At 45.2% G+C, this 24149-nt stretch overlaps 1 protein-coding gene across 6 annotated transcripts in view; it reads right to left on the bottom strand.

Moving 5' to 3' along the window:
- LDA (limit dextrinase) overlaps positions 1-24149 on the bottom strand; it is a 297784-nt gene that overhangs the window by 33253 nt on the left and 240382 nt on the right. For 5 of the 6 annotated variants that reach the window (XM_087663138.1, XM_087663136.1, XM_087663137.1 and 2 more), the window contains 3 exons: positions 11741-11829; positions 11582-11659; positions 10716-10854 (listed from right to left, as the gene is read on the bottom strand). In XM_087663138.1, the coding sequence (XP_087519264.1) occupies positions 10716-10854; positions 11582-11659; positions 11741-11829 (306 nt within the window). Of the gene's footprint in view, positions 1-10715; positions 10855-11581; positions 11660-11736; positions 11830-24149 lie in introns of those variants that run through there. The other variant, XM_087663139.1, reaches the window with a different exon arrangement.

Here is a 24149-nt window from a genome sequence, read left to right on the forward strand (position 1 = left end):
AGTCTCTGCCCACTGTGTTGAGCCCACTCTATCGCCTCAAAGAATGTAAATACATTGTCTAGGATGCTCCTATCCTGGACAAAGCCTATCTGTGTGTCATGAATGATATCTGGAAGCACATGGCGTAATCGGGTTGAGATGCATGACAGGTGTTGGGGGCGGGCGGGGGGGGGGGGGGTGTGTGTGTGTGTGTGTGAGGGGCCTACGGGAACTCAGGCGAGGCAGTTTGTGGCGCATGTGGAGAAAGTGGGGTGGGGCGGACAGGGGGGGCTGTGGAGTGTTCTGCCGAGAGGGGGCCACTGGCCCGCCATCACCCTGTTGACAAGGCTAGGTCTAAGGGACTGGCTACGCCTCCCCTTGCCGTCTCCCTCTCTGTCGTCTCTGGACCCGTGTGAAACCATCAACGTCCACCTGCGGACCTGTGGGCGGAGCCGCCTTGGCTCCGAAACGTGTACAAGCTGCTGCCTGATGCCCAAAGTCGTGGCAGCGCAGGCACTGCCCTCGTTGCCTAGTCAAAATGACCTGCTGCCTAAAGGAGTACCCGCCTGCCTCAATCTCTAGGAACTGTGGGATATGCTTGACCTCTTTCACTGCCACCTGTACCTTTGGGACCCCTGCAGCTGTCGCTGCATCCGCGAAGGACGCATGAGGGACAGTGCCGAAGAGCCGCCCAAAGTCTTCCATCAACTATCAGTACTCAATCGCCAGGCCGGGGAAAAGAAGGGTGACCACGTGCCGAAGAAACCTGTTGTGGAGTGCAAACGCCTCCACAGTAAGCCACTGTACGAAGGGACCACGTATATAAACCCCTTCGTGGATGCATATGGGTAAATGGCGAGTAGCTCATGAGCTGCGTAAATATTCAGTGATCAGGGTATGCATCATGCATTTCAAGGAAAACCAAAAGAACCTTTTTTATTCAGCTTCAGCCCTCCTGTAACAGACATTACTAGCAGATCTATATTCTTATCTCAAGGAGATGCCAAATTAGAGGGCAAAGCTCAAATGACTTCTGTGCCTTAGAAAATTTCCAGAAACTACATCACAACAGCATATTAAGATCGGTTGGACCCACTGTCTACATTCCCTTATGAGTGGAAAGCAGACTGTGTGTACTTTGCCAACAAATCAATTTTCAACGGTCAAACTAGGGTTACACTGCTGAAATACATCAGAGAAGGAGAGAAGGGATGCAATACATGTTGAGGTCAATTCTGCTGAAGGCTCTTCCTGGCACTCGCAAGGAATGACATAGGGTTTGCGATCTAGGTCTTCCCGAGTCTGCCCCGAGCGGAAGTGTCTGGCCCTTCCCACTTGGGATTGACCTGAGGTCAGGGTTCCTTTCCTATCAGCAAGGTCTCTAGGAAGAAGCTAGCGTCCAGCTCCAGTTGTACCTCCTTTCGTAGGAACAACAGAGTCGAAGCAGTTTCATGCTGCACTTTGTTCATGGAGAATGGAAAACGACAGGGATGCAAAGCTCAACCTCTTTGCCATATGGCATAGTCCCATTCCTTTCCCCTAAAACAGAATAAATCGAAAATTCTACATCTACTGACACTAGGTCTTCATTGTCTTATTATCTCATCATTTGAGAAAAGTTCCTAGCTAACTGGGACCACCCTTCGGTAGGACGGACCTAAGTCACGTCCACCGCACTTTCCTTAATTTGCTTTAGTTATAAAATTACCTACCACATTATGTTTTGACATGCAAAAGCAACTTCCTTAATTAATCAAATTAATCACGGGTTCCTTCACGTAACTTAGGCACTGACACGAAAACAATGTCAAGCAAATTCCTTTTTCTCCAATATCTGCTCTTTATTTATCAAAATCCTAGAGTACATCCAATATCACGCCCAAAGGCTATCCCAGCAATCTACAGGATTGCTGTTCCAAGTTCCGCCTGTTGACTAGTACACGGGCCTCGAGATCCCATCCCAAGTCACGTCAGCCTCTTGTGCGGGATCCGGAGGCAAGGGATTTACAGCCAGAGCCTCCCCTCGCACCCAAGCATCCTCCCGCTCCAAATAGCACCCATGGCTCTAGAGACCTCTTGCAGTGGGTTAGGTCCATATACCCGGCACGGCTAACAACCCCCTTGGATAGGGCCAGGCAGTCACACTCGTCGGAGGTAAGTGTTCCTGCCTCTCTTTCCAGGCTTTCAACGTGAAGCATTAAGTGTTTTCCTTAAATTAGTTCCTTGAGCAAAGAGATCAAGTAATGTACCTAAGTTGTCGAGCTGAGGCGGATCATGAAGATCCCTTGGCCCAATAGGACCGCCTCCATGATCTACACTGTGCTGATACGCAGCGTGGAGTGAAGCTAGTTCCGAAGCTGGGCCCTGGCTAGGGAATGTACTACTACCTGACCATAAATCGTTGTTTCCATTAGCTCTAGCTCTTTAGCTCGGACGGCTAACAACTGCTCCTCAGACAGGACTACGTGCAAGGTGTTCGACTGGGGGTTACTCGGTAAGTGCATCGGCGTCTGACCATAGGTTTCCATTGCGTGTCCCTTTTGGGAGAGCCTTCCTATCGCGCTGTTGTGCTGCTGGATGGGGAGTTGCTGCAGGGGGAGGGAGCAACTGGAGGAGGAAAGGGGGGAGGGGAGGTGGGGCAGGGCGGGCACAGACAGTGCCCAAGCAGCTAGCGACGGGCCCTGGCGGGGCGATTGAGATGGGCGCTGGTGGCTGTCGATGGCTCTGGCACATGACGAAGCGACAGGACAAGTGCGGGCCGGGGTGCAATGAACAGGCGGGCGGGGGCACGACGAAAGGCGGGCGAGAGCACAGCAACGTGTCTTTGGCATATCTAGTGGAGTTGCAATGCTTTTATCCTTGGCCTCAGGTATACAAGGCCATGTAGGTTGTGTGTGAGCATTGCCTTCATGGCAAATTACTTCCATGGTTTCTGCTAACTTGATACTTTGGAGAGGTGGTTGCTTTGTGCATAGATCTTGGTTGCTTCACCCCTATTGTGCCTCGAGTATACGAGGTCATGTAGGTTGTGTGTGAAGATTGCCTTCATGGCAAATTACTTCCATGGTTTCTGCTAACTTGATACTTGGAGAGGTGGTTGCTGTGTGCATAGATCTTGGTTGCTTCACCCCTATTGTGCCCATTTGCTTTATGCTCTAGAAAAAGCAAAGAAATCATCTGGGTCAAGTGTGGGTATCCTAGCAACATGTTACTACGCCAAAATGGCTAGGCACTGCTACCTTTCAAGATTCACATGACAGCCTTGCAATCTGCCCTCTTGCAACCTATATGTGTTTAGCATCATCCTTGGACAAACATTGCTAGGCCTTCTATTGAAGAGATTGGTATTTTGCACAGGTGCATTACTACCTAAGCCTCATGCTAGAATGTTTTGAATTTGAGACAGTCACTCAAAACTTCATAGTCTCTTCTTCTTACCCACTTGATTGCCTCGTGGAACAAGATTCTTCACTTCATTGTTTGGCACCCCATGATCCAAGAAAGGAAGCTAATTCCTTGCAAGTGGAGATGTTGGCCATATCTAGATTGCTTGATTGGCCTGAGAAGCACATGACAAGGGGGGGGGGGGGAAGGGGAGTGGTGGTGCGGGGAGAGGGGGCCTGTGGAAACTCGGGCCAAGCAGTTTGTGGCGCATGTGGAGAAAGTGCGGGGGTGCGGTCCTGTCGGGTGGGGCGGATAGCGGGGGGTTGTGGAGTGCTCTGCCGAGAGGGGGCCCCTGGCCCGCCATCACCCTATTGACAAGATGGGCTGGCTGCGCCTCTCCTTGCCGTCTCCCTCTCTGTTGCCTTTGGACCTGTGTGAAACCATTTGCGTCCACCTGCGGACTTGTGGGCGGAGCTGCCTTGGCTCCGAAACGTGTACAAGCTGCTGCCTGATGCCCAAAGTCGTGGCAGCGCAGACACTGCCCTCGTTGCCCAGTCACAATGACCTGCTGCCTAAAGGAGTGCCCGCCTGCCTCAATCTCTAGGAACTGTGGGATATGCTTGACCTCTTTCACTGCCACCCGTACCTTTGGGAGCCCTGCGAAGGACGCATGAAGGACAGTGCCGAAGAGCTGCCCAAAGTCTTCCACCAACTATCGGTACTCAATTGCCAGGCCGGGGAAAAGAAGGGTGACCGGGTGCCGAAGAAACCTGTTGTGGAGTGCAAACGCCTCCACAATAAAGCCACTATACCAAGGGACCATGTATATAACCCCCTTTGTGGATGCATATGGGTAACTGGCGAGTAGCTCACGAGCTACGTCTGCCGAGCTAAGGCAAACCATGAAGATCCCTTGGCCCAATAGGACCACCTCCATGATCTGCGTTGTGCCGATACGCAGCGTGGAGTGAGGCTAGTCCTGAAGCTGGCCCTGGCTGGGGAATGTCCTACTACCTGACCATAAATCGTTGTTTCCATTAGCTCCAACTCTTTAGCTCGGACGGCTAAGAGCTGCTCCTCAGAGAGGACTACGCGCAAGGTGTTCGACTGGGGGGTACTCGGTGAGTGCGCCGGCATCTGACCATAGGTTTCCATTGTGCGTCCCTTCTCGGAGAACCTACCTATCGCGCTGCTGTGCTACTGGATGGGGAGTTGCTGCAGGGGGAGGGAGCAACTGGAGGAGGGAAAGGGGGGGGGGGAGCAGGGCAGGCGCATGCGGCATGCAAGAAGCTATCGACGGGCCCTGGCAGGGCGAGAGAGATGGGTGCTGGTGGCTGACGATGGCTCTGGCGCAGGACGAAGCGACAAGACAAGGGCGGGCCGGGGTGCAACAAACAGGCGGGCGGGGGCACGACGAAAGGCAGGCGAGAGCACAGCAACGTGTCTTTGGCATATCTAGTGGAGTCGCAATGCTTTTATCCTTGGCCTCGGGTATACGAGGTCATGTAGGTTGTGTGTGAGCATTGCCTTCATGGCAAATTACTTCCATGGTTTCTGCCAACTTGATACCTGGAGAGGTGGTTGCTCTGTGCATAGATCTTGGTTGCTTCACCCCTATTGTGCCTTGGGTATACGAGGTCATGTAGGTTGTGTGTGAAGATTGCCTTCATGGCAAATTACTTCCATGGTTTCTGCTAAATTGATACTTGGAGAGGTGGTTGCTCTGTGCATAGATCTTGGTTGCTTCACCCCTATTGTGCCCATTTGCTTTATGCTCTAGAAAAAGCAAAGAAATCATCTGGGTCAAGTGTGGGTATCCTAGCAACATGTTACTATGCCAAAATGGCTAGGCACTGCTACCTTTCAAGATTCACATGACAGCCTTGCAATCTGCCCTCTTGCAAACTATATGTGTTTAGCATCATCCTTGGACAAATATTGCCAGGCCTTCTATTGAAGAGATTGGTATTTTGCACAGGTGCATTACTACCTAAGCCTCATGCTAGAATGTTTTGAATTTGAGACAGTCACTCAAAACTTCATAGTCTCTTTTTCTTACCCACTTGATTGCCTCGTGGAACAAGATTCTTCACTTCATTGTTTAGCACCCCATGATCCAAGAAAGGAAGCTAATTCCTTGCAAGTGGAGATGTTGGCCATATCTAGATTGCTTGAATGGCCTGAGAAGCACATGACGAGGGATAAGTTCAATCGAATGGTTGGATTGGGCGTGAAGACTATTTGGGATGATGTTATTCCAAGTCAGTCTTTCTATAATATTCATCGGTACTTCCAAGTGCCTCGACGTTACAGGCTGATTTAGTCAATCTTGGGACACTAGCTTCGGCAGCATTTTCCCTTGCCTACTTTTCACCCCTTATCCCCATGGTTGGAGTGAGCTTTTGTGAGAGCGGAGGTCCGAGGATATTTGAAACAGTCAATAAGTCAAATTTACAATTAAATGGTTGGGGATAATAGATGCATCACTGAGAAAGCACCAAAAGAGAGAAATGAAATGATATATTAACATCTACAAAAGGCCAAAATGACCTATGAGACCATGAGTACAATCATGTGTATGGTGGTACAACTGTCTAGGCAAAATATGTAGCACAAAGCAAAATAAGAAAGGAAACTAACTATGGCTATGTGTAAAACATAGATCTCTATCTAGTAACAATGAGCTCCAAATGGTACAATCTCATGTGGGTATGGAGGGCCTAGCTCTAGCCCGAGCAATAATCTCCTGTATCTGCCTATGAAGGTGTCGCCGGTGTCTGTGTCGAGGCCTAGGACGTCTGGATCGGCTAAACTAAACACGTTGATCAATCAGTACTCCCTGTCTATGTGTGGACTGTGTCGGTGAGAGAGGCTCTCGTGTGGACTATGGTTGTAACTGTATTGAAGTCTTCCGAGTCTCCTTTGCAAAGAAGTTTGTGAACTGCCTCTGTGGAGGGTCTCGGTTTCCTAGAGCAGCTGTACTCCTGAGGCGCATGACATGAAGCCGTCGTATCACAAGAAGAAAGAGGCCAAGGCATCGCTGATCAGTAAAATCCATGATTCTGGATAGTGGTCCAAATCCGTCTCTAAAAAGACAGTGGAAACGACCACGGACCTCATAATACGCTGGGCAATGGCAGACATAATGCTCCTCTGTCTCTGGCTAGAATCTAATAGGCATATCTGGCATATGTGCTCCTCTGATGGGATGGATCTATATCTGCCAGTCTCAATCTCTAGTTGATGTGAGGAGGTGCGCAACTCGCCAATAGTACATCTCCTCCCATGGGAAAGATGGGTGTCCATGTATCTTGGGTGAGCAATAAATCCATCATCTATAGTATGAAGGAAATGCTCGCGGTAGAAAGCCATCTTTGTTCCTACCTCCTGCCCTAGCATCAACCATCTCCGCCTAATATCCAACTAGGTAAGATCCATTCTGATGATCTTGCGAATCTCTAACCTACTCAGATCAAGAGATGGTGCATCAAGGGAGTACTGAAAGGGGGGTAACTTGTCCATGCCAAAGCCATGCAGCTCAAACCAGGCCGACATTTGTGCATTCCGACATGAAGTATCACCCTCTCTAGCAAGCTGCCTGGAGGACTCAAGAGCCAACCGTGCATACCTGTGTGTGGGTAAGTCCCATAGGCTATGTATGTATATGACCGATCGGGTAAGGGCCTCTACCACACTCGATGTAGCTGCTAGCTCGGCTCTAATGATCTCATGTCGCACTGAGGCCTTACATCTAATCATCCTGGATATCATGGACACTAAGGGTTTCTCCATCGACCTCCATCCGTCATAAGTGTGCCCTGATCTGCTACGATGGTCAAGACTGGGCCCCCATATTTGTACTCCATAAAGTAGTGTGGATGTGACCAATGTATCGAAGAGCCATAGCTTGGTGCGGGGTTCTTGGAATTGCACCTATGAGCACATCCTCTCCAAACCACCTAGTGATGTGTATCCGCGAGTCAATCTAGTGTCTATTGCCTCTCGTATAAAAAAGGTGGGCCCTCTGTGTGTGTGTGTGTGTGTGTATGTGTGTGTGTGTGGTGTGAGAGAGAGAGAGATCAGAAATATGCCCCAGAGAATATTGTGCGCTTAAAGGATGGGCAAGGTGATATGGTGATTGATCATGCCTCCATTATTCAAATGAATGTTGACTTTTATAGCGCCTTGTTGGATCCACAAGAGATCCTTACAGATGTTGTTCTCTCTGCTCGAAAATACATTTGTGGCCTTGTTAGTAATGAGGTCGCACCAAAATGGGCGAATCTAATGGAGGCTGATATTTCTGAAGAGGAAGTGGAAGAAGTGTTGTCTCACTTGCCTCGAAGGAAAAGTCCAGGCTGGGATGGGCTTCCTAATGAGCTGTTTTCAGCCAATGTGCAACTGCTTAAGGACACATTAACTCGATTGTGTCAGCAGGTATGGAACTCGGGTATGATGCCTTCAGATTGGAAGATTGCAGTCATCAGGTTGTTGCCCAAAGTTCCCTCTACATCCTCTTTGAAACAATGGAGACCCATTTCAGTTTTATGAGACCGTTATATAAAATCTTCTCCAAGATCATTGCCAACAGACTGCAGAAAGTATTTCCGCACCTCATTCATCCACATCAATACGGTTTCATTAAACGTCAGAATATAATGCACAACATTTTGAATGTCCAGGTGGGAATCGATTATGCCAAAGCTTCTAGCCAGCAAGTTGTTATGCTTCAGCTGGATATTGAGAAGGCATTTGATCATGTTAGTTGGTCATTTTTGCGGCAATTAATGTCTACAATGGGTTTTGGCCCCCGTATGATTTCTCTAGTTGATACCATCAGTCAGGGTGCTGTGGCCCATATTGCTCTTAATGGAGGGATTACGGAGGAAATCGCCTTATCTTGGTCTCTTCCGCAAGGTCGTCCACTCAGCCCCTTGCTGTTTTCTTTTGAAACTCGCCCGATGCTCTCATTATTGGATAAGTTGGCAGCTCAAGGTGAGATAGTTGGCTTATCTCTTCCTACTGGTGATCAACTAGTGGGCCAATCTTTGGCAGATGATTCTTTTATGTTCCTCAAGGCGGATCCTATTAATGTCAATTGGGTAATGGTGGCCTGGAACCTTTTTGCTTTGGCATCGGGTCTTCACATTAATACTCAAAAATCCACCCTTCTCTCCTATACGGAGAATGATCTACAGGCCTTGGGATGGAATGGAATTGTGATCCCGAGGGGCAATATAACTAGACACCTGGGATATCCTATTGGTGTGGAGGTTGCTCCCCGTGCTTTGTTAGATTGGATGGCATCCCAAATCCAGGTTCATGTACTGGAAAACTCAAAGTTGGTCTCTTCATGCTAGGCTAAAAGTGCCTCAATGCATCATGATCAGTATGATTTCGTTCTTTCTGCATTTGCTGCCTTGGACTAACAAGTCCCTTTTGGAATTGGTCCAGCCAATCAGATTTATGCTGTGGAAAAAGAAAGGCAATCGTTTGGGGCAGGTATGGATCTCCTAGCAGCCTGTGACCACTCTGAAAAGGATGGGGGTTGCAGCTTTGTTGGATGTTAATTTGCATCTGGCCGCTTTGAGGCTGTCCCTTTTGCAGAGTCTATGTATTCAATGTCATCCTTGGTCAAATATTGCCAAATTCTTCATAGAAAAGACTAGCATCTCTCATCGAAGCACCTTTATTCATGCTTCCTGGTGGCATGCGCTTAATTCTACGAGGCCCAGAAAGGTCTTCCAATCTTTTCTCCTTTCTCATTTAATTGCTTTATGGCAGAACACGCTTCATTTTGCTGTCTGGCGTCCTCCAGATATTCGTAAGGAGAAAAAATTCGCTGTAAGGAGAAATACTAGCTTCCTCAAGGTTGTTGGATTGGCCACACACAGATTTGCAACGAGATAGGTTTACTCGGATGGCTAGGTTAGGGTTGAAGACATTCTGTGATGGGGTTATTCCGGGGCAGCCCCGCCTTTATTCTTTTAGGCGTATTCGTCAATACTTTAGGGTGCCGCGTGGATTAAGGGACATTTGGTCGTCAATACAAGACTATCTTTAGAGGTTCTCTCCTTTGCCTGCGTTACAGCCATTGCATCCATGGCGTGACTAGAAATTTGTGCTTCCTAATGACTTTCAGAAAAGGTCAGTGAATCAAATATATCATCAGATGGTGGAAGCTAAAAGATGGGTCACGGGGAAGGTTAATAAGTTCTAGCATCTCAAGGATAGCAAAAAGAAGTGGCAGGATTGATTTATCCAGCTTTGGAAGTCTAAGGTTCGGTATCACGGTAAAGTGTTCATGTGGGGGCTGCTCATTGGGGTTCTTCCAACAGGAGAAGTGCTCCGTGCCTGAAAGATCTTTGCAGGTCGCTGTGTTTTCTGTACTACATGCAACTAGACATTGCTTCACCTCTTTGTCTCTTGCCCTGTTGCGAGATAGATCTGGAATTTCATTTCCCGTGTGTGGTTCTCGGTGTCCCAGAACCGCATTCCAGTTCGTTAGTGGATTATGGGAAAAATGTCCTCTATGCCCTCTTTGTCTTCAGATTATTCCTGCCTAATCTCTTACATGCTATTACATTAGACCATCAGGTCAGCATACTCAATCTCTCTCTCACTGTCACTGTAGAAATTTACAAGGTGTGAGCAGGCTTCTCAGAACAACCTATTACATAACCAATTCTAATAAATCAGACAGAAAGACCAGCTAGAGTAGAGCGAACAATCGCCAGCCAAGGAGCTGCAATGTCCGGAAGGACCAGGTCTGCCGACATCATAGAAGTGATTTGCCATAAGACCAATCCACGCACACTGGCCAGATGCCCATGGATGCCTGATGCCGAATCAAAAATAAGGGCATTGCGAGTACGCCATATGTGCCATAGAGAGAGAGAGAGAGAGTTCAGTGGCATAATCAGTTGCTTGAGCTGTGCAAGTCTAAGCTTCCCTATCAAGGGAAAGTTTTCAAGTGGAGGCTTCTTATCGGGGGTCTTTCCATAGGGGATGTGCTGCCTGGTCACAAGTCTCCCATGGTATATATGTCTTCTATACTACATGTGATGAAACACTTGCTCATCTTTTCATCTCTTGCCCAATTGCAAGTCAAATTTGGGATTCCACTTCCTGAGTATGGACCTCACTCTGACATGTCAGAAAATGATTACAAATGTGCCCACAATCTTCCTACATCTTTTGACCCATTGCAATCATAAAGTTTCCAAACCAACAATGAGAAAACATTGAGCAAAGATTTGTCTTGAGATGATATAAAAAGGACATAGTCAAGGCATTAACAAACAAAAATTGAGAGAAAGACATGGGAGAGCATTGGTGTCTCAACAAAGTACTTGAACTTCTTGTGCAGTAGCCAGGCGGAAAAGAGGTGAGGAGAACCGGATCTTCAGCAGTGTTTTGAAGGTTTCTTTTGCCAGAAGTATGTCTGATCTACTTGCTTTAAGGGTGGTGTCTGATAGCAGATCACGCATGCTGTGAACTCCCACACAAACACAACTTCTTGTCAGGAAGAGAGAAACAACTTTAAATTACTGCTAAACACTAGTAAATGAAATATCCCTTCTGCAGTGATGCATAAAAACCAAGAATTATGGAACAAAAATAAAGCAGAATGTACTGACAGCTGTCATTCACCTTCACCATTCTATGGATCATAACTAAAGTGAACAAACTCCTTTACAATCAAAGTTTCTTAAGAGAAACAACATGCATTTATGCGGCAGTACATGCACTTGAGAGATAGTTTCAGTAAATAGAGACTACACAATATTACAGAGATAACAAAAAGCAGCCTCATCCCGAGGTTCTCTACTGTTGTTCACATGGGTTCTACATGGGCTTTGCATGTTAACCTCAAGGCCTTGTGTTAAACTGACCCTTCTCAACAAAAGAAACACAATGAATCATCAGAAAAAATGCTTGAGTAACAGGATACCAGTGTGCCTGGACTTGGTACAATGCAAGTCACCAAAGATTAAAAATGCATTGCTTTGATGGAGTTTAACCTAGACTACTGTGGTACCTTGCATATTGCCAACAGCATGTGTTCATGCTTTGAAGTCCTTCAAGGTGAATGAACTATTTAGAAAAAAAGGCCTTTTACTTGTTTATAATATTTCTCTATAATATTATGTTTCTGCTGCATCATACTAATTGTTCAAGCCTAGCAAACAAAGTATTACAATATAAAGAACCTTACATGTCCCATTTACTTCCGTTCTTTTCCTTTGGTGGTAAACCAACTCCCCAATTGTTTGAAGCATATGAAAAATCAAGCCTAAAAGTAAACCAAAACATGAAATGAATAGCAACCAAAGTAAAGTACATGGACACAATGGAAAGGGAAACGAATTAAAACCTGTTGAACCAGTCTCCTGAATTGTATGAGTCTCGATCAAGAGACTTGGAGCGTAATATGTCATCTCCTGCATGAAATAATGGCACTCCCTGCATACCAACAATATTTACAAACCTGAACTTTAAATGCACATTTTTGTAAGCCCAACTCTTTTTTGCAATGTATGTATCTGCCTTTGACGGTTGTTAGACCACTGTATCTTAACCCACATCTCCATAGTGGATTTCGGCTTCTAAGAGCAATAGAACACAAATGTAGGAGCCAAGATCAAGGCAGTCACATTGAATCCGTCTGATGTGTAATATAAAGTTTGAACTTGTTGCTTCAACATGATGAGCTATGATTCATGAAGTAGAGTGACAAGGTATTATCTATTCAATACAAACTTTGGGCTTATTCCATCAACATGATGAGACAAAATGTAAATAGTGACAAGGCAAGAAGTGATAAAGATAGATCCAAGTTCCAATATAATACATAAATTTCAAGTGTAAAGATAGACCAAACAGAGAGCTAGACGACTTAAAAGTAGAAAAAAGGGAGCTAGATAAGCAGTTGCCAATGAGTCAGTAGCTCTTAGGACATAGAATGGTCACTAAACCTGAGAGATCATATCTCACAAGTCCTCAGACCTATCACTAAGATGAGACTCATTATCATCACTAGATGAGTTTTTGAAGCTAAACCAAAATCACCATAGCTAACGAGACTTCCCTAATCATCATACTTTGGCTCTCATGCTCACAAGCACGAGTAGCTGCTATAGACGAGCTCTTAGAGCCATGCCTCACATTAGTACTGACTGTCACTTGTGTATTGCCGCCAACTGCAACACCTCAACCAGTGAGTCATTGCCCCTTGTGACTACGTGAGACTTCACAGCCAATCTCCTCTAGCTCCATGCAAAGGTCTATAAATGCGGCATCTTGCTGAGCATCTCACTCCCTATGCGGACTTTAAGTGTGGCCCCTTGAACTCATGGACATTCACTTGAAAATTGAAAGTCCAAAGACTCAAAGTGAATGATAGTAGGCCAATCGTTTTAACTGCCTAGTGCTAGGTTTGTTAAAGATCTTGGTGTGTACAAGAGAATAGACTAACCAATTCCTCCCACTAGCTCACATGCACACCTTAATCTATTTGAAACTAGTATCTTTCCTAGTGGCATATGCAACGACTACTATGCTCCAAAATTGTTGAGCAAGTACTCTTTGTTGGGTATTTGACTCACGCCTTACTTACGCCTACGCTCATATGGGAGTGTCGGTGATCAGTAGGACACTGGGGCACTTTTTACTCTCGGTAGGAGAGGTTTTTTCCCCCAGACTTATGGTCTTATTGTTGTATGTACTTATGTGCTTATGTTACACACATTTGGGCACTTAGTGTGTGTCGGGTGTGAACACCCCCTACAACCCTAAGGTTTAAGGGTTATACTTTGTACTTTCAGGTTACACTCATTCATTCTATTCTCTTGGGTGTCATGCTTCAACTCTGTTTTCTCACTCTCACACTGTCTACTAAATCCCAGCTGTACCTCGATCCTCTGTTCTCACATTTGGTATCAGAGCTCAGCTCTGAACTCAGCTTCAGCCTGCAGTCTGATGTCTGCAGTCCATGCCAGTTCCGCTCCAGCACGTCTGCCTCCAGCACGTTCGTCAGTCGCCCTACCAGTTTGAAGGGCGATGCCAGCTCCAGCCCCACGTCAGCAGTCAGTCTGCCTGTCGTCAGTCTCGTCAGCAGTTAGTTTCGTCAGCACTGTCACCAGCTCGACTCTTCGCCCACGTGACTTTCATCAGACTGTCCTGCGTCGCCTGTCGTCCACGTCAGCAGCACCATGTCAGACAGTCCGCTTGCCTGACGACCTGCCACTGCGCAGCCCGCCCGCCAGACGACCTGCCACTACGCAGCCCGCTCGCCCGACGACCTACCACACACCACGCGGCAAGCTCGCGACTGTTTGAAACCTCCACGTCAGCAGCTCGCGACTGTTCTCCCGCAGTCTGACGTGTCCACGTCAGCAACCTGCGTTTGCTCGCCAGCCTGCTCTGCATCAGGTACAATTTTAAACAATTTTTTTTTTTAAAATTTCAGCCCAGAACACAGTTTTGGAAGAGGAGGTTCACACGCGGCAAGCACAGAACAAGTGGGGGATAAATTTCATGCAAATTTCTGGATTGGATCATCAGAAAATTTGGGGCTTTTGTTTATTCTGTGGACAGTTGCATTTGAACTGCTGGTGCAGTCACACAAAAACTGTTTTGACAGAAATTTTGGCAAAAAATTTTGGGGATTTTGAGATAACAGTGTTGCAGTGCACTGTTTGCACCTTGGGAAGCGTGCATTAAAAGACAGTTTTCTGACAGAGTACGCCCTTGCACATTAATTGCAGAAACGTGTTTGCTGCAATTTCTGGAAATTTGCAGGTTTCCAGTTCATACTGCTTTGACATTGCTCATTTTGTCTTTGGAAATTTGTCATCATGGCAAATCAGGGAGGTGATGTCTTTACGTATGTATCCAAGGAAGACAAACTGGACAGAAACAACTATTCCCTTTGGTCATTCATGATGAAGAATGTATTAGTGGCCAAGAATTTATGGGATTATGTCAGTGGAGAGGAAACTCGACCGGGAGTTGTAGCTCCCATTACTCCTCCCCATGGCACACGTGGACAGCGGGAACCTCAGCCCGCTCCACCTCAGCCACTTCCTCCAAGAACTGCAGCTCAAAAAGCTTGGGATACCCGTGATGCACAGGCCTTGTCGTTGATTGCTCTGGCAGTTCAGCGGTCCATCATACCTCATATCCGTTCGGCATCTTTTTCACGAGATGCATGGTTGACTTTGGAGCATATGTTTGCAGGAAAGAATGAGACTCGGATCTCTTTCTTGAAGAAAGAGTTGGAAACTTTGAAGATGCATGAAGGTGATTCTATGCAGGATCACTTAAATAAGATTCAGGACTTGAGGGAGCAACTCATGAATGTAGATGAGTATTTTTCGGATGCACAGTTGATATCCACCACCTTGAATTCCTTACCTCCTTCGTACTTGTCTTTTCATACTGCATTAAACCTCACCATAAGGATTACTGAGCACCCACTCACTTTCATTCAGTTGGTTAGTTTGCTTCTAGAGGAGGAGCAAACATGGAAAAATAGTGGTGTGGAAGCTATAGTCTTTGAGCAGGCTTTTGTGGCAAGACAGAAAGGCAAGAACAGCAAGGTGAAAAATGCTCCACAGAGTTCTGGCACTTCGGGCACATTGCAGAATCAGTCACAAGGGGGGACGCAAGCAAAGAAAGGAAAATGTCATTATTGTAAGAAGCCCGGCCACTATATCACCGAGTGCAGAAAGCACATTGCCAAAGAGAAGAAGAAGTCAGGAATGTCTGTTTCTACTACTCCTTCCACTGCTAGTGAGTCCGCGTCCTTTGTTGTGGACAGGGACTATTGTTTTTATACTTGCAGTTATGACATCTCTTGGGCCGATAGAGCACTTAGCTCTACAGAGGATGCTGACACTTGGTTCTTTGACAGTGGTGCTTCTAGACATATTACATCTCGCAGAGATTTGTTTGCTTCAGTTAGTGCACCTCCCGTTGGGAAATCGGTACAGTGTGCCAATAATGCATCATACCCTGTTCGTGGTATTGGGGAGATTCAGCTCACAACCATTGATGGCTCTATTCTCCGCCTGCAGGATGCTTTATTTGTGCCTGGAATCAAGAAGAATTTGCTTTCTATTTCTTCTTTGGCACGTTGTGGTATACACGTCACCTTTGATGATGACCGTTGCATGGTTAGAGAAAAAGAATGCATGACTTTGGTCTTGACAGGATCTTTGTGTCATGGTTTATATGAGTTGGATGCTCTTTCAGTAGATCAGTCAGCATACTTGACATCCACTCTTACTCCTGCTATGATACAGACGGAGTTATGGCATGCTCGTTTGGGGCATGTAAACTTTGGCAGCTTGATGCTTTTGCAGTGTACTCAGATGCTGGATGGCTTACCTCTCTTGGAGAGACCTCTTGAGCACTTATGCGAGGGATGCATTTTGGGAAAAATGCATCGGTTCTCATTTCCTCGTGATGTTGCTTTCAGAGCAACAACCAGATTGCAGTTGGTGCATTCAGATGTTTGTGGGCCTATGTAGACCATGTCATTGGGTGGTTGTTATTATTTTGTGACATTCATTGATGACTTCACACGTTTTTGCTGGGTCTACTATTTGAAAAAGAAGTCAGAAGTGTATGATGCATTTTTGGCTTTCAGTGCACTTGTTGAAAACCAATCTGGATACAAAATTAAGACTCTCCGTTCGGACCGAGGGGGGGAATACATGTCCTCTATGCTGAATTCTTTTTTGCAGCAGAAGGGCATAGTCCATCAATATACTACAGCTTATACTCCACAGCAGAATGGGGTGGTAGAGAGGAAAAATCGGTCACTCATGGAGATGGCCAGATGTATGCTGAAGGCAAAGAGCTTGCCTCATAGTTTTTGGATGGAAGCAGTCATGTGTGCTTGCCATATTTTGAACAGATGCCCTACCAAAGCCTTGAAGACCATCACACCATTTGAGGCTTGGAACAGCCGTAAACCTTCTGTTGGTCACTTTTGTACCTTTGGGTGTCTTGCCTATGCCCATATTCCACAGGTACTTAGAAGAAAATTGGACAACAAGGCTGTTAAGTGCATTTTTATGGGATATAGCAATGAGAGCAAAGGCTACAGACTCTATGATCCCATTACGAAGAAGGTTTTTGTCAGCAAGGATGTTGTTTTTGATGAAAAATCAGAATTATCCTTGGCTGGTTTGGACACATATCAGGCTGCCCGTGATGTTTTTGAAGGGCTGTTGCCCATTACTTTTGGTGATTCAGCTGGAGGTTCAGAAAATGAACCTAATGTTCAGCCAGCTGCTCCTATGGAAAGTGTAGAAATTCAGCCATTGGCTGATCGGAATATTCAGCATCATGCTGAAACTGAAATTCAGCAAGAGCTTGCACACAGCCAGGATGCTAGACAGCTACCTAGATGGTATTTGCAGACTATGCAAGATAGTCCTTTGGATGCACCCATGGCTGGTCGTACTAGAAGGCAAACTCGTTTGCATGATTCAGCACATACTATGGAGTTTATTATGGCAGCAAGTACTTTTGATAATGAAGAGCCTGAATGTTATGAGGATGCACAACACAGTGTGCATTGGATGGCAGCTATGCAAGCTGAATTAGATTCTATTACTAAGAATCAAACTTGGGATTTGGTGTCCTTGCCATTTGGGAAGAAAGCCATTGGAACGAAATGGGTCTACAAATTGAAAAGAAAAGCAGATGGATCCATTGATAAATACAAGGCACGGTTGGTAGCTAAAGGCTACGCATAGAAAAAGGGCATTGATTATGAGGAGACATTTGCTCCTACTTCCCGTATGACGACCATCAGGTCTATGATTGCTTTGGCTGCACATTATGGTTGGACAATACATCAGCTAGATATCAAGACTGCATTTTTACATGGGGAACTTCAGGAGGAAGTTTATGTACAGCAGCCCATTGGTTTTGCAGTTGAAGGCTCAGAACATTTGGTATGCAAGCTTAAAAAGGCACTATATGGTTTGAAACAAGCTCCTAGAGCTTGGTATGAAAAAATAGATGCTTTCTTGCTTGGTCAGGGGTTTCTAAACAGCTCATCTGAGACTACTCTTTATGTATGTAAAGAACAGGGATCTATGCTGATTTTATGTCTTTATGTTGATGAACTTTTGCTCACTGGAACACATGCTGATCAGATTTCAGCATTCAAACAAAATTTGCAGCAAACTTTTGACATGTCTGACTTGGGAGTTTTGCATTACTACTTGGGCATCCAGTGCATAAATAATGCTCGAGGTATTGGGTTATCACAGTCAAGGTATATTGGGCAGCTTCTTGAGAAGTTTGGCTTACAGGATTGCAAGCCAGTTTGTACTCCCATGGAACCTGGACTAAAACTGTCATTACATGATGACAGTGATTTGTTTGATATACATACATATGCTCCTGCAGTTGGATGTCTTATCTATCTATGCAATACTAGGCCGGACATACAGTTTGCAGTTTCAGCTTTGAGCAGGTATATGCATCAGCCACGTATGTCACATTGGCAAGCTGTCAAGCGTGTTTTTCGCTACTTGCAGGGTACTCGTTCTCTTGGGTTGCTTTATGCCAAGGGGGGACCACTGCAGTTATATGCTTACAGTGATTTTGATTGGGTTGGTGATTATGATACACGTCACTCCACTAGTGGCAATTGTTTCTTTCTTGGCTCTTCTTGCATTTCTTGGCTTAGTAAGAAACAATTCACTGTTGCTACATCGTCATGTGAAGCTGAATACAAGGCAGCTTTCACTACCACAGTTGAATGCGTATGGCTTAGACGCTTGCTAGCTGATTTGGATGTATCTCTTACTGAGTCTACTCCATTGTTCATTGACAGTCAGAGTGCCATTGCAGTGGCACGGAACCCAGTGTTTCATGCTCGCATGAAACACATTGAGATTCACTATCACTTTGTCAGAGAGAGGCTACATGCAGGTGATATCAGCCTTGTCTATTGTCCTACCACTAGTAATGTGGCAGACATCTTCACCAAAGCTCTTCCTCCTGACAAATTTGAAGCATTTCGAGATGCTTTAAATTTGATATCCTTTGGTGGCGGATGATCCTTGTACTCTTGATCACTCTTCACTCCAGGGGGGTTTGTTGGGTATTTGACTCACGCCTTACTTACGCCTACGCTCATATGGGAGTGTCGGTGATCAGTAGGACACTGGGGCACTTTTTACTCTCGGTAGGAGAGGGTTTTTCCCCCAGACTTATGGTCTTATTGTTGTATGTACTTATGTGCTTATGTTACACACATTTGGGCACTTAGTGTGTGTCGGGTGTGAACACCCCCTACAACCCTAAGGTTTAAGGGTTGTACTTTGTACTTTCAGGTTACACTCATTCATTCTATTCTCTTGGGTGTCGTGCTTCAACTCTGTTTTCTCTCTCACACTGTCTACTGAATCCCAGCTGTACCTCGATCCTCTGTTCTCACACTCTTCGAGTCACCTTATGTGCATCGAACAGGAAACTCCCAAAAAGACTCCCAACTAAAGAGAGGTTTCACAAAAGAGGTCCTTTTCGAACACACTCTGCTAGCAAACATCATTCCCCTTTGGTTGCCATAGAGGGATAGAGCTCCTGAAGATAGGCTCCATTGACATCCTCATGTAAAGCCTTTGGAAGATAAAGATCCCTATATGAGGCTAGATCATAGTCCTAGATCCTAAACCAAAAAGAGAGTGGAGATCTTATATGCCAAATGCAAGAGAGCCACAAGATTCTAAATAGGCTTATTGATCCACGTTGACCTCTTGTAAACAAGGTAGAGGATATTCATATGCCTTGGGGTATTATCCAAGATATCCATGCTATCACTAAGTTACTAAAAGACAAAAGAGACATTATTCTAATATTTCAACATAAGAATAATACACACAAATCTTGAATGTATATTTAAAAACATGTAGTTACTAGTACTCAGCGTGAAGATGCAACATAAAGCACATTTGCAAGATGTTATCCCCTCAATGAATTCACTCATAAAATAGGTGATAAGATCCATGGTGGCAGTCTCTATATCTGTCATGTGAAGACTATAAAAGGGGGTGATCATAGAGACCAAGGCTTGAACATCACTCCGAAAAGACTCAATTTACCTTATCCATGCTTGCAAGTAGCCTCTCATAAAATAGGTGATAAGATCCATGGTGGCACTATCTATATCTGTCATGTGAAGACTATAAAAGGGGGTGATCACAGAGACCAAGCCTTGAACATCACTCCGAAAAGACTCAAATTGCTCCAGTGCGCTCATGTGCTCAAGCTGCCAGCCAGCCAAGGGACTCGAGATTTGGATTGGGAGCATCTTCCCAACATTGCTAATACTCTTTTGGGACAATAGGTGGAACACAATCAAAGTAATTTACCAACTATTGATGAAGGGGATGCTTTGGATACACACGTAGACACTAAGAAAGTGTTGTGCTCTCTTTGTGTTTTTCCTTAGCGTGGCACTATTTTGTTCTTCATTCCTAGAATTCCCATGCCCTCCTGCGTTCGACAATGGCTTCAAATGGTTTTGCAAGAAGATTGTGTGGAAGAAATTTGTGGTCCTCGGGCATTTAACAAGTTATGTTGAAGTCTACTCTTAATCGTGAACTTCTCTTGGGAGAATCACCTTTGTTTTTTAATCAATAATTGGTTCATGTGGTCCCCTAGCGGCCTATGGCTGATTTTTAGTGTTTAATTTAGGGATGTTCTGTTTGGGTTTCCCATCAACAAATTATCGGTCCTTATTGAATGATGCCACCTCCGAGTCTTCAAGCAACAAATTGAAACTGCCTCTATATGCTTTGGGACACAACATGGAAGAAACCAAATTGGTTGCATATTCATTGTACTGGTATGCATCCACTAAGATTTCCTCATGATTGTTCATGAAAGATTTCAACCTCTTCTAGTAAAAACAGATATGTTTGGCCATTTCGTGGCAATTGAAATTATGCTTGAAGGTGAGCTTTTTATGGCCCATGAAAATCTATGCACCTAATGATGCCTCACATTGCCATGCTTTCTGGAAATGGCTTAGACCCACACTCTTTCTTGGTATAGCATGCTTGTTGATGGTAGACATGTCGCAGTCTACTTTGTACTTTGTTATGGATGAAATAGAATGTGATGACTAGGATCACTTCGAATCAGCAGTCCTTAAATAGGATCTTTGGCCTTGGCTATGTCCATTGGATTCTGGAAATACCTTTCATTCAGCATAGCACAACAAGACATGGAATCATCTAGATCGGATCTATGGCATGCATGGTGATTCCTTTTTCTTTGGAGATAAAAGTTTTGCAGCAATATGTTCTATCAGATCACTTTCCCCGCCAGTTTGTCATGCTCGAACAGCCCATTAGTTCCTTGGCATTATTTTGGGGCTGCCTTCTATTGCACTTCGATTCCTCTTCAAGCCATGATGCCTTTGATGGTTCTATGGTGCAATTACCTGATTGGTGTTTACTTGATTTTCCATATACAAGGAGTGCATCCTTTGATCAATTGATTGGAAATGTGCAATGGGTAGCCAGGAAAAATGGCATTCATTATGCCTTGTTTCACAAGAAACAGCTACATGATCCTAAAGGAGATGTTGGTGTTGGTTCATTCCCTATTGCTTGACTCTCCAAATGATGCATTTTTGGCACCCTTGTCTTTAGGCTTGGCTGAACTTAATATGCAGTTTCAGTTGCACTCTTATGAGCAAGCCAAGCTTAAGGCTCTGACAGAAGGCTTGCAGGATAAATCCTGCCAGTCTCATGAATTTTCCCGTGGGCTGCATGCATCCTTTGCACAGGACAATATGGTGAGACTGCAAAATGGTAACAACTAGGCAGTTATAGATCCTCACACCATCATCCATCTGTGTACGCAATATTTTATGGATCTTGGTTCATGGCAGCCTCATTCTGATCAAAACGCCCATGCTCATTTAGTGTTTCATGCATTGATCTGGGATCAAGTTTCTCCTGACATTCATACTGCTTTGGAGGCTGAAATTCGTGAGGATGATGTCATGTGTATCTTGCTGCATCTATCCATAGATAAAAGTTGTGGCTGGGATGGTCTCATGAACAAATTCTTTGAGACTTATGCTACTCGCTTGACTAAGGCTTTGACAGCTATGTGCCAGTAGGTCTAGGCCACTAGAATTATGCTTGCATCTTGAAAGAGCCATGTTATTACGTTGATCCCCAAGCTCCCTGTGCTTTCAATACTCAAACATTGGAGACTCATCTCCTTCATGGGCAACATGTACAAGATCTTCTCCAAGGTGTTGCCTAATTGCCTTCATAAGCATCTCCTATCATTCGGCACTGGAATCAGTAGGGCTTCATCACGGGCAGCGATAGGTCTAGGCCACTAGAGTTATGCTTGCATCTTGAAAGAGGCATGTTATTACGTTGATCCCCAAGGCTCCTGTGCTTTCAACCCTCAAATATTGGAGACTCATCTCCTTCATGGGTAACATGTACAAGATCTTCTCCAAGGTGTTGACTAATTGCCTTCATCAGCATCTCCTATCATTTGCCATTGGAATCGGTATGGCTTCATCAAGGGTAAGGATGTCTTCCATAACACTCTGAATGCACAAATGGGTATTGACTATGCACAAGACTCAAATCAAGACATTGTTCTTATATCGTTAGACTTGGAGCAAGCCTTCGATTATTTGGAATGATCATTTTTGGTTGACCTCATGTAGACTATGGGCTTTGGGCCTCTCGTGTCTCACTTAATATACACTATTAATAGGGATGCCTCTTCTCAAGTCATGTTGAATGCTGGAGTCACTAAGCCCTTTGCTCTAGCGCCATCAATCAGACAAGGTTGTCCTCTAAGTCCCTTGTTTTTTACCCTTGCTACGCATACTATTCCTACAATGTTGTCAAATTTGGATGATAATGGAGGCAGCATTGTTTGGTCCAGCTTCAAGTTTGCATATTGATATTTCTAAATCATCTCTCATCAACTATACTAAATTTGATCTACAGGTCTTGGGGTGCTAGGGGCAAGTGGTTCAAAAAGGGAATATTCACGACATTGGTAGTTCAGCAGTCTATAATTCCGCGCATACGATCTGCAGCTTCTTCACACGAAACATGGCTTACACTTGAGTAGTTGTTTGTTGTAAAAAATGAGACCCGCATCTCTTTCTTGAACAAAGAGCTTGAGAATGTGAAGATAGATGAAGGTGATTCCATGCAGAATCATCTTAACAAAATTCACGACTTGTGTGAACAGTTAATGAATGTACATGAGTATTGTTCGGATACACAGTTGACCTCTACTACTTTGAATTCTTTGCTGCCTTCTTATTTGGCTTTTCATATGGCCCCAAATCTCACCATGAGAATTTCTCCACAACCACTTTTCTTCAATTGGTTAGTTGCTCCTCGAAAAGGAGCAAATAAGAAAGAATAGTGGGATGGATGTAAAAGCCTCTAAACAAGCTTCTATGATGAGGCAGAAGGGCAAGGGCAGCCAATCTAAAAATGCTCCGTAAACTTTTGGAAGTTCAAGTACTTTACAAAGGAACAAGAAATAGGGGGACATGCAAGCCAAGAAGGGCAAGTGCCACTATAGTAAGAAGCTAGGTCATTACATCACGGAATGTAAAAAGCGCATTGCCAAGAAGGAGGAATCTAGTGATGTTAACCCCAAGTCAAGATGGCAAAGCCAAGATGGCGAAAAATGGAGGAAAAGCAAAGGAAAATGAAGAAAAAGAGCGAAGACATGCAAGCGGCCCCTAAAGATGGACCGGGGCAAAAAGCGCAACCATAAAAGAAAAGGCGCCTCAAAAAACTCGAAAAATCTTTGTAAAAGAGCGCCAGGCTCTCTCCTATGCCCATTGTAAAATATTAGACGGGTATAGGCTAGAGACACGGGGCTAAAAGAGGAAAATTGAAAAAGAACCTTGCCACAATGGCCGGTCATGCAAAAAATAGATGGGTACCCATGGGATTTTAGGATTTGTATATAAAGTTCAAAAATTGAATAAGAGATCATTCTTTGGTGTGTGGCAAAAGGAGTCTTCTTCTTCTTCTCTCCTTCTCATCTTCTTGCTTGTGTGTGCTCTTGAGAGAGGGAGTGTGAGAGTGTGAGGGAGTGAGTGTGTGTGAGAGTGAGGGATCAAGAGGTGAAGCTCTTCACCATCTCCTCTTCTTCTTCTTCTCCCCCCTTCTCTCTCTTCTTGTGCGCGCAGCTATGGAGAATAGAGCTTGGAGATGGAGGAGGCTTGAGGATGCTTGAGCTAGCATCTAGGATCGTAGAGCTACCGATGTGTGGAAGAGAGGAGGCAACTCATATCGGCGCTAAGGTAAGCTCACTACACCCGTAGGATCGATGGCGCGTCGGCTAGGTGAGAGATAGCCATTAGAGCTCGCTTGGAACGCTTGAAACAATAAGCGGTCCGTGGGTCTTGGCGGTCGAGCGAAAGCTCCCACATTTTGGTTCCATTGCCGGGACCAACTACCGGTGTGTGGAAGAGAGGAGGCAACTCATATCGGTGCTAAGGTAAGCTCACTACACCCGTAGGATCGACGGCGCGTCGGCTAGGTGAGAGATAGCCATTAAAGCTCGCTTGGAACGCTTCAAACAATAAGCGGTCCGTGGGTCTTGGCGGTCGAGCGAAAGCTCCCACATTTTGGTTTCGTTGCGGGGACCAACGGATTCAAGCTTGAGCACTTGCGTGCCTCATATCGAGCATCGAAGTAAGGGATTCATCTGCGAAATGGAGCTTGAGATAGGTAGGA

Source organism: Lygodium microphyllum, chromosome 22, assembly GCF_053477565.2.
Source record: "Lygodium microphyllum isolate KBCC chromosome 22, Lygodium_microphyllum_v1.1.10, whole genome shotgun sequence".
NCBI lineage: Eukaryota > Viridiplantae > Streptophyta > Polypodiopsida > Schizaeales > Lygodiaceae > Lygodium > Lygodium microphyllum.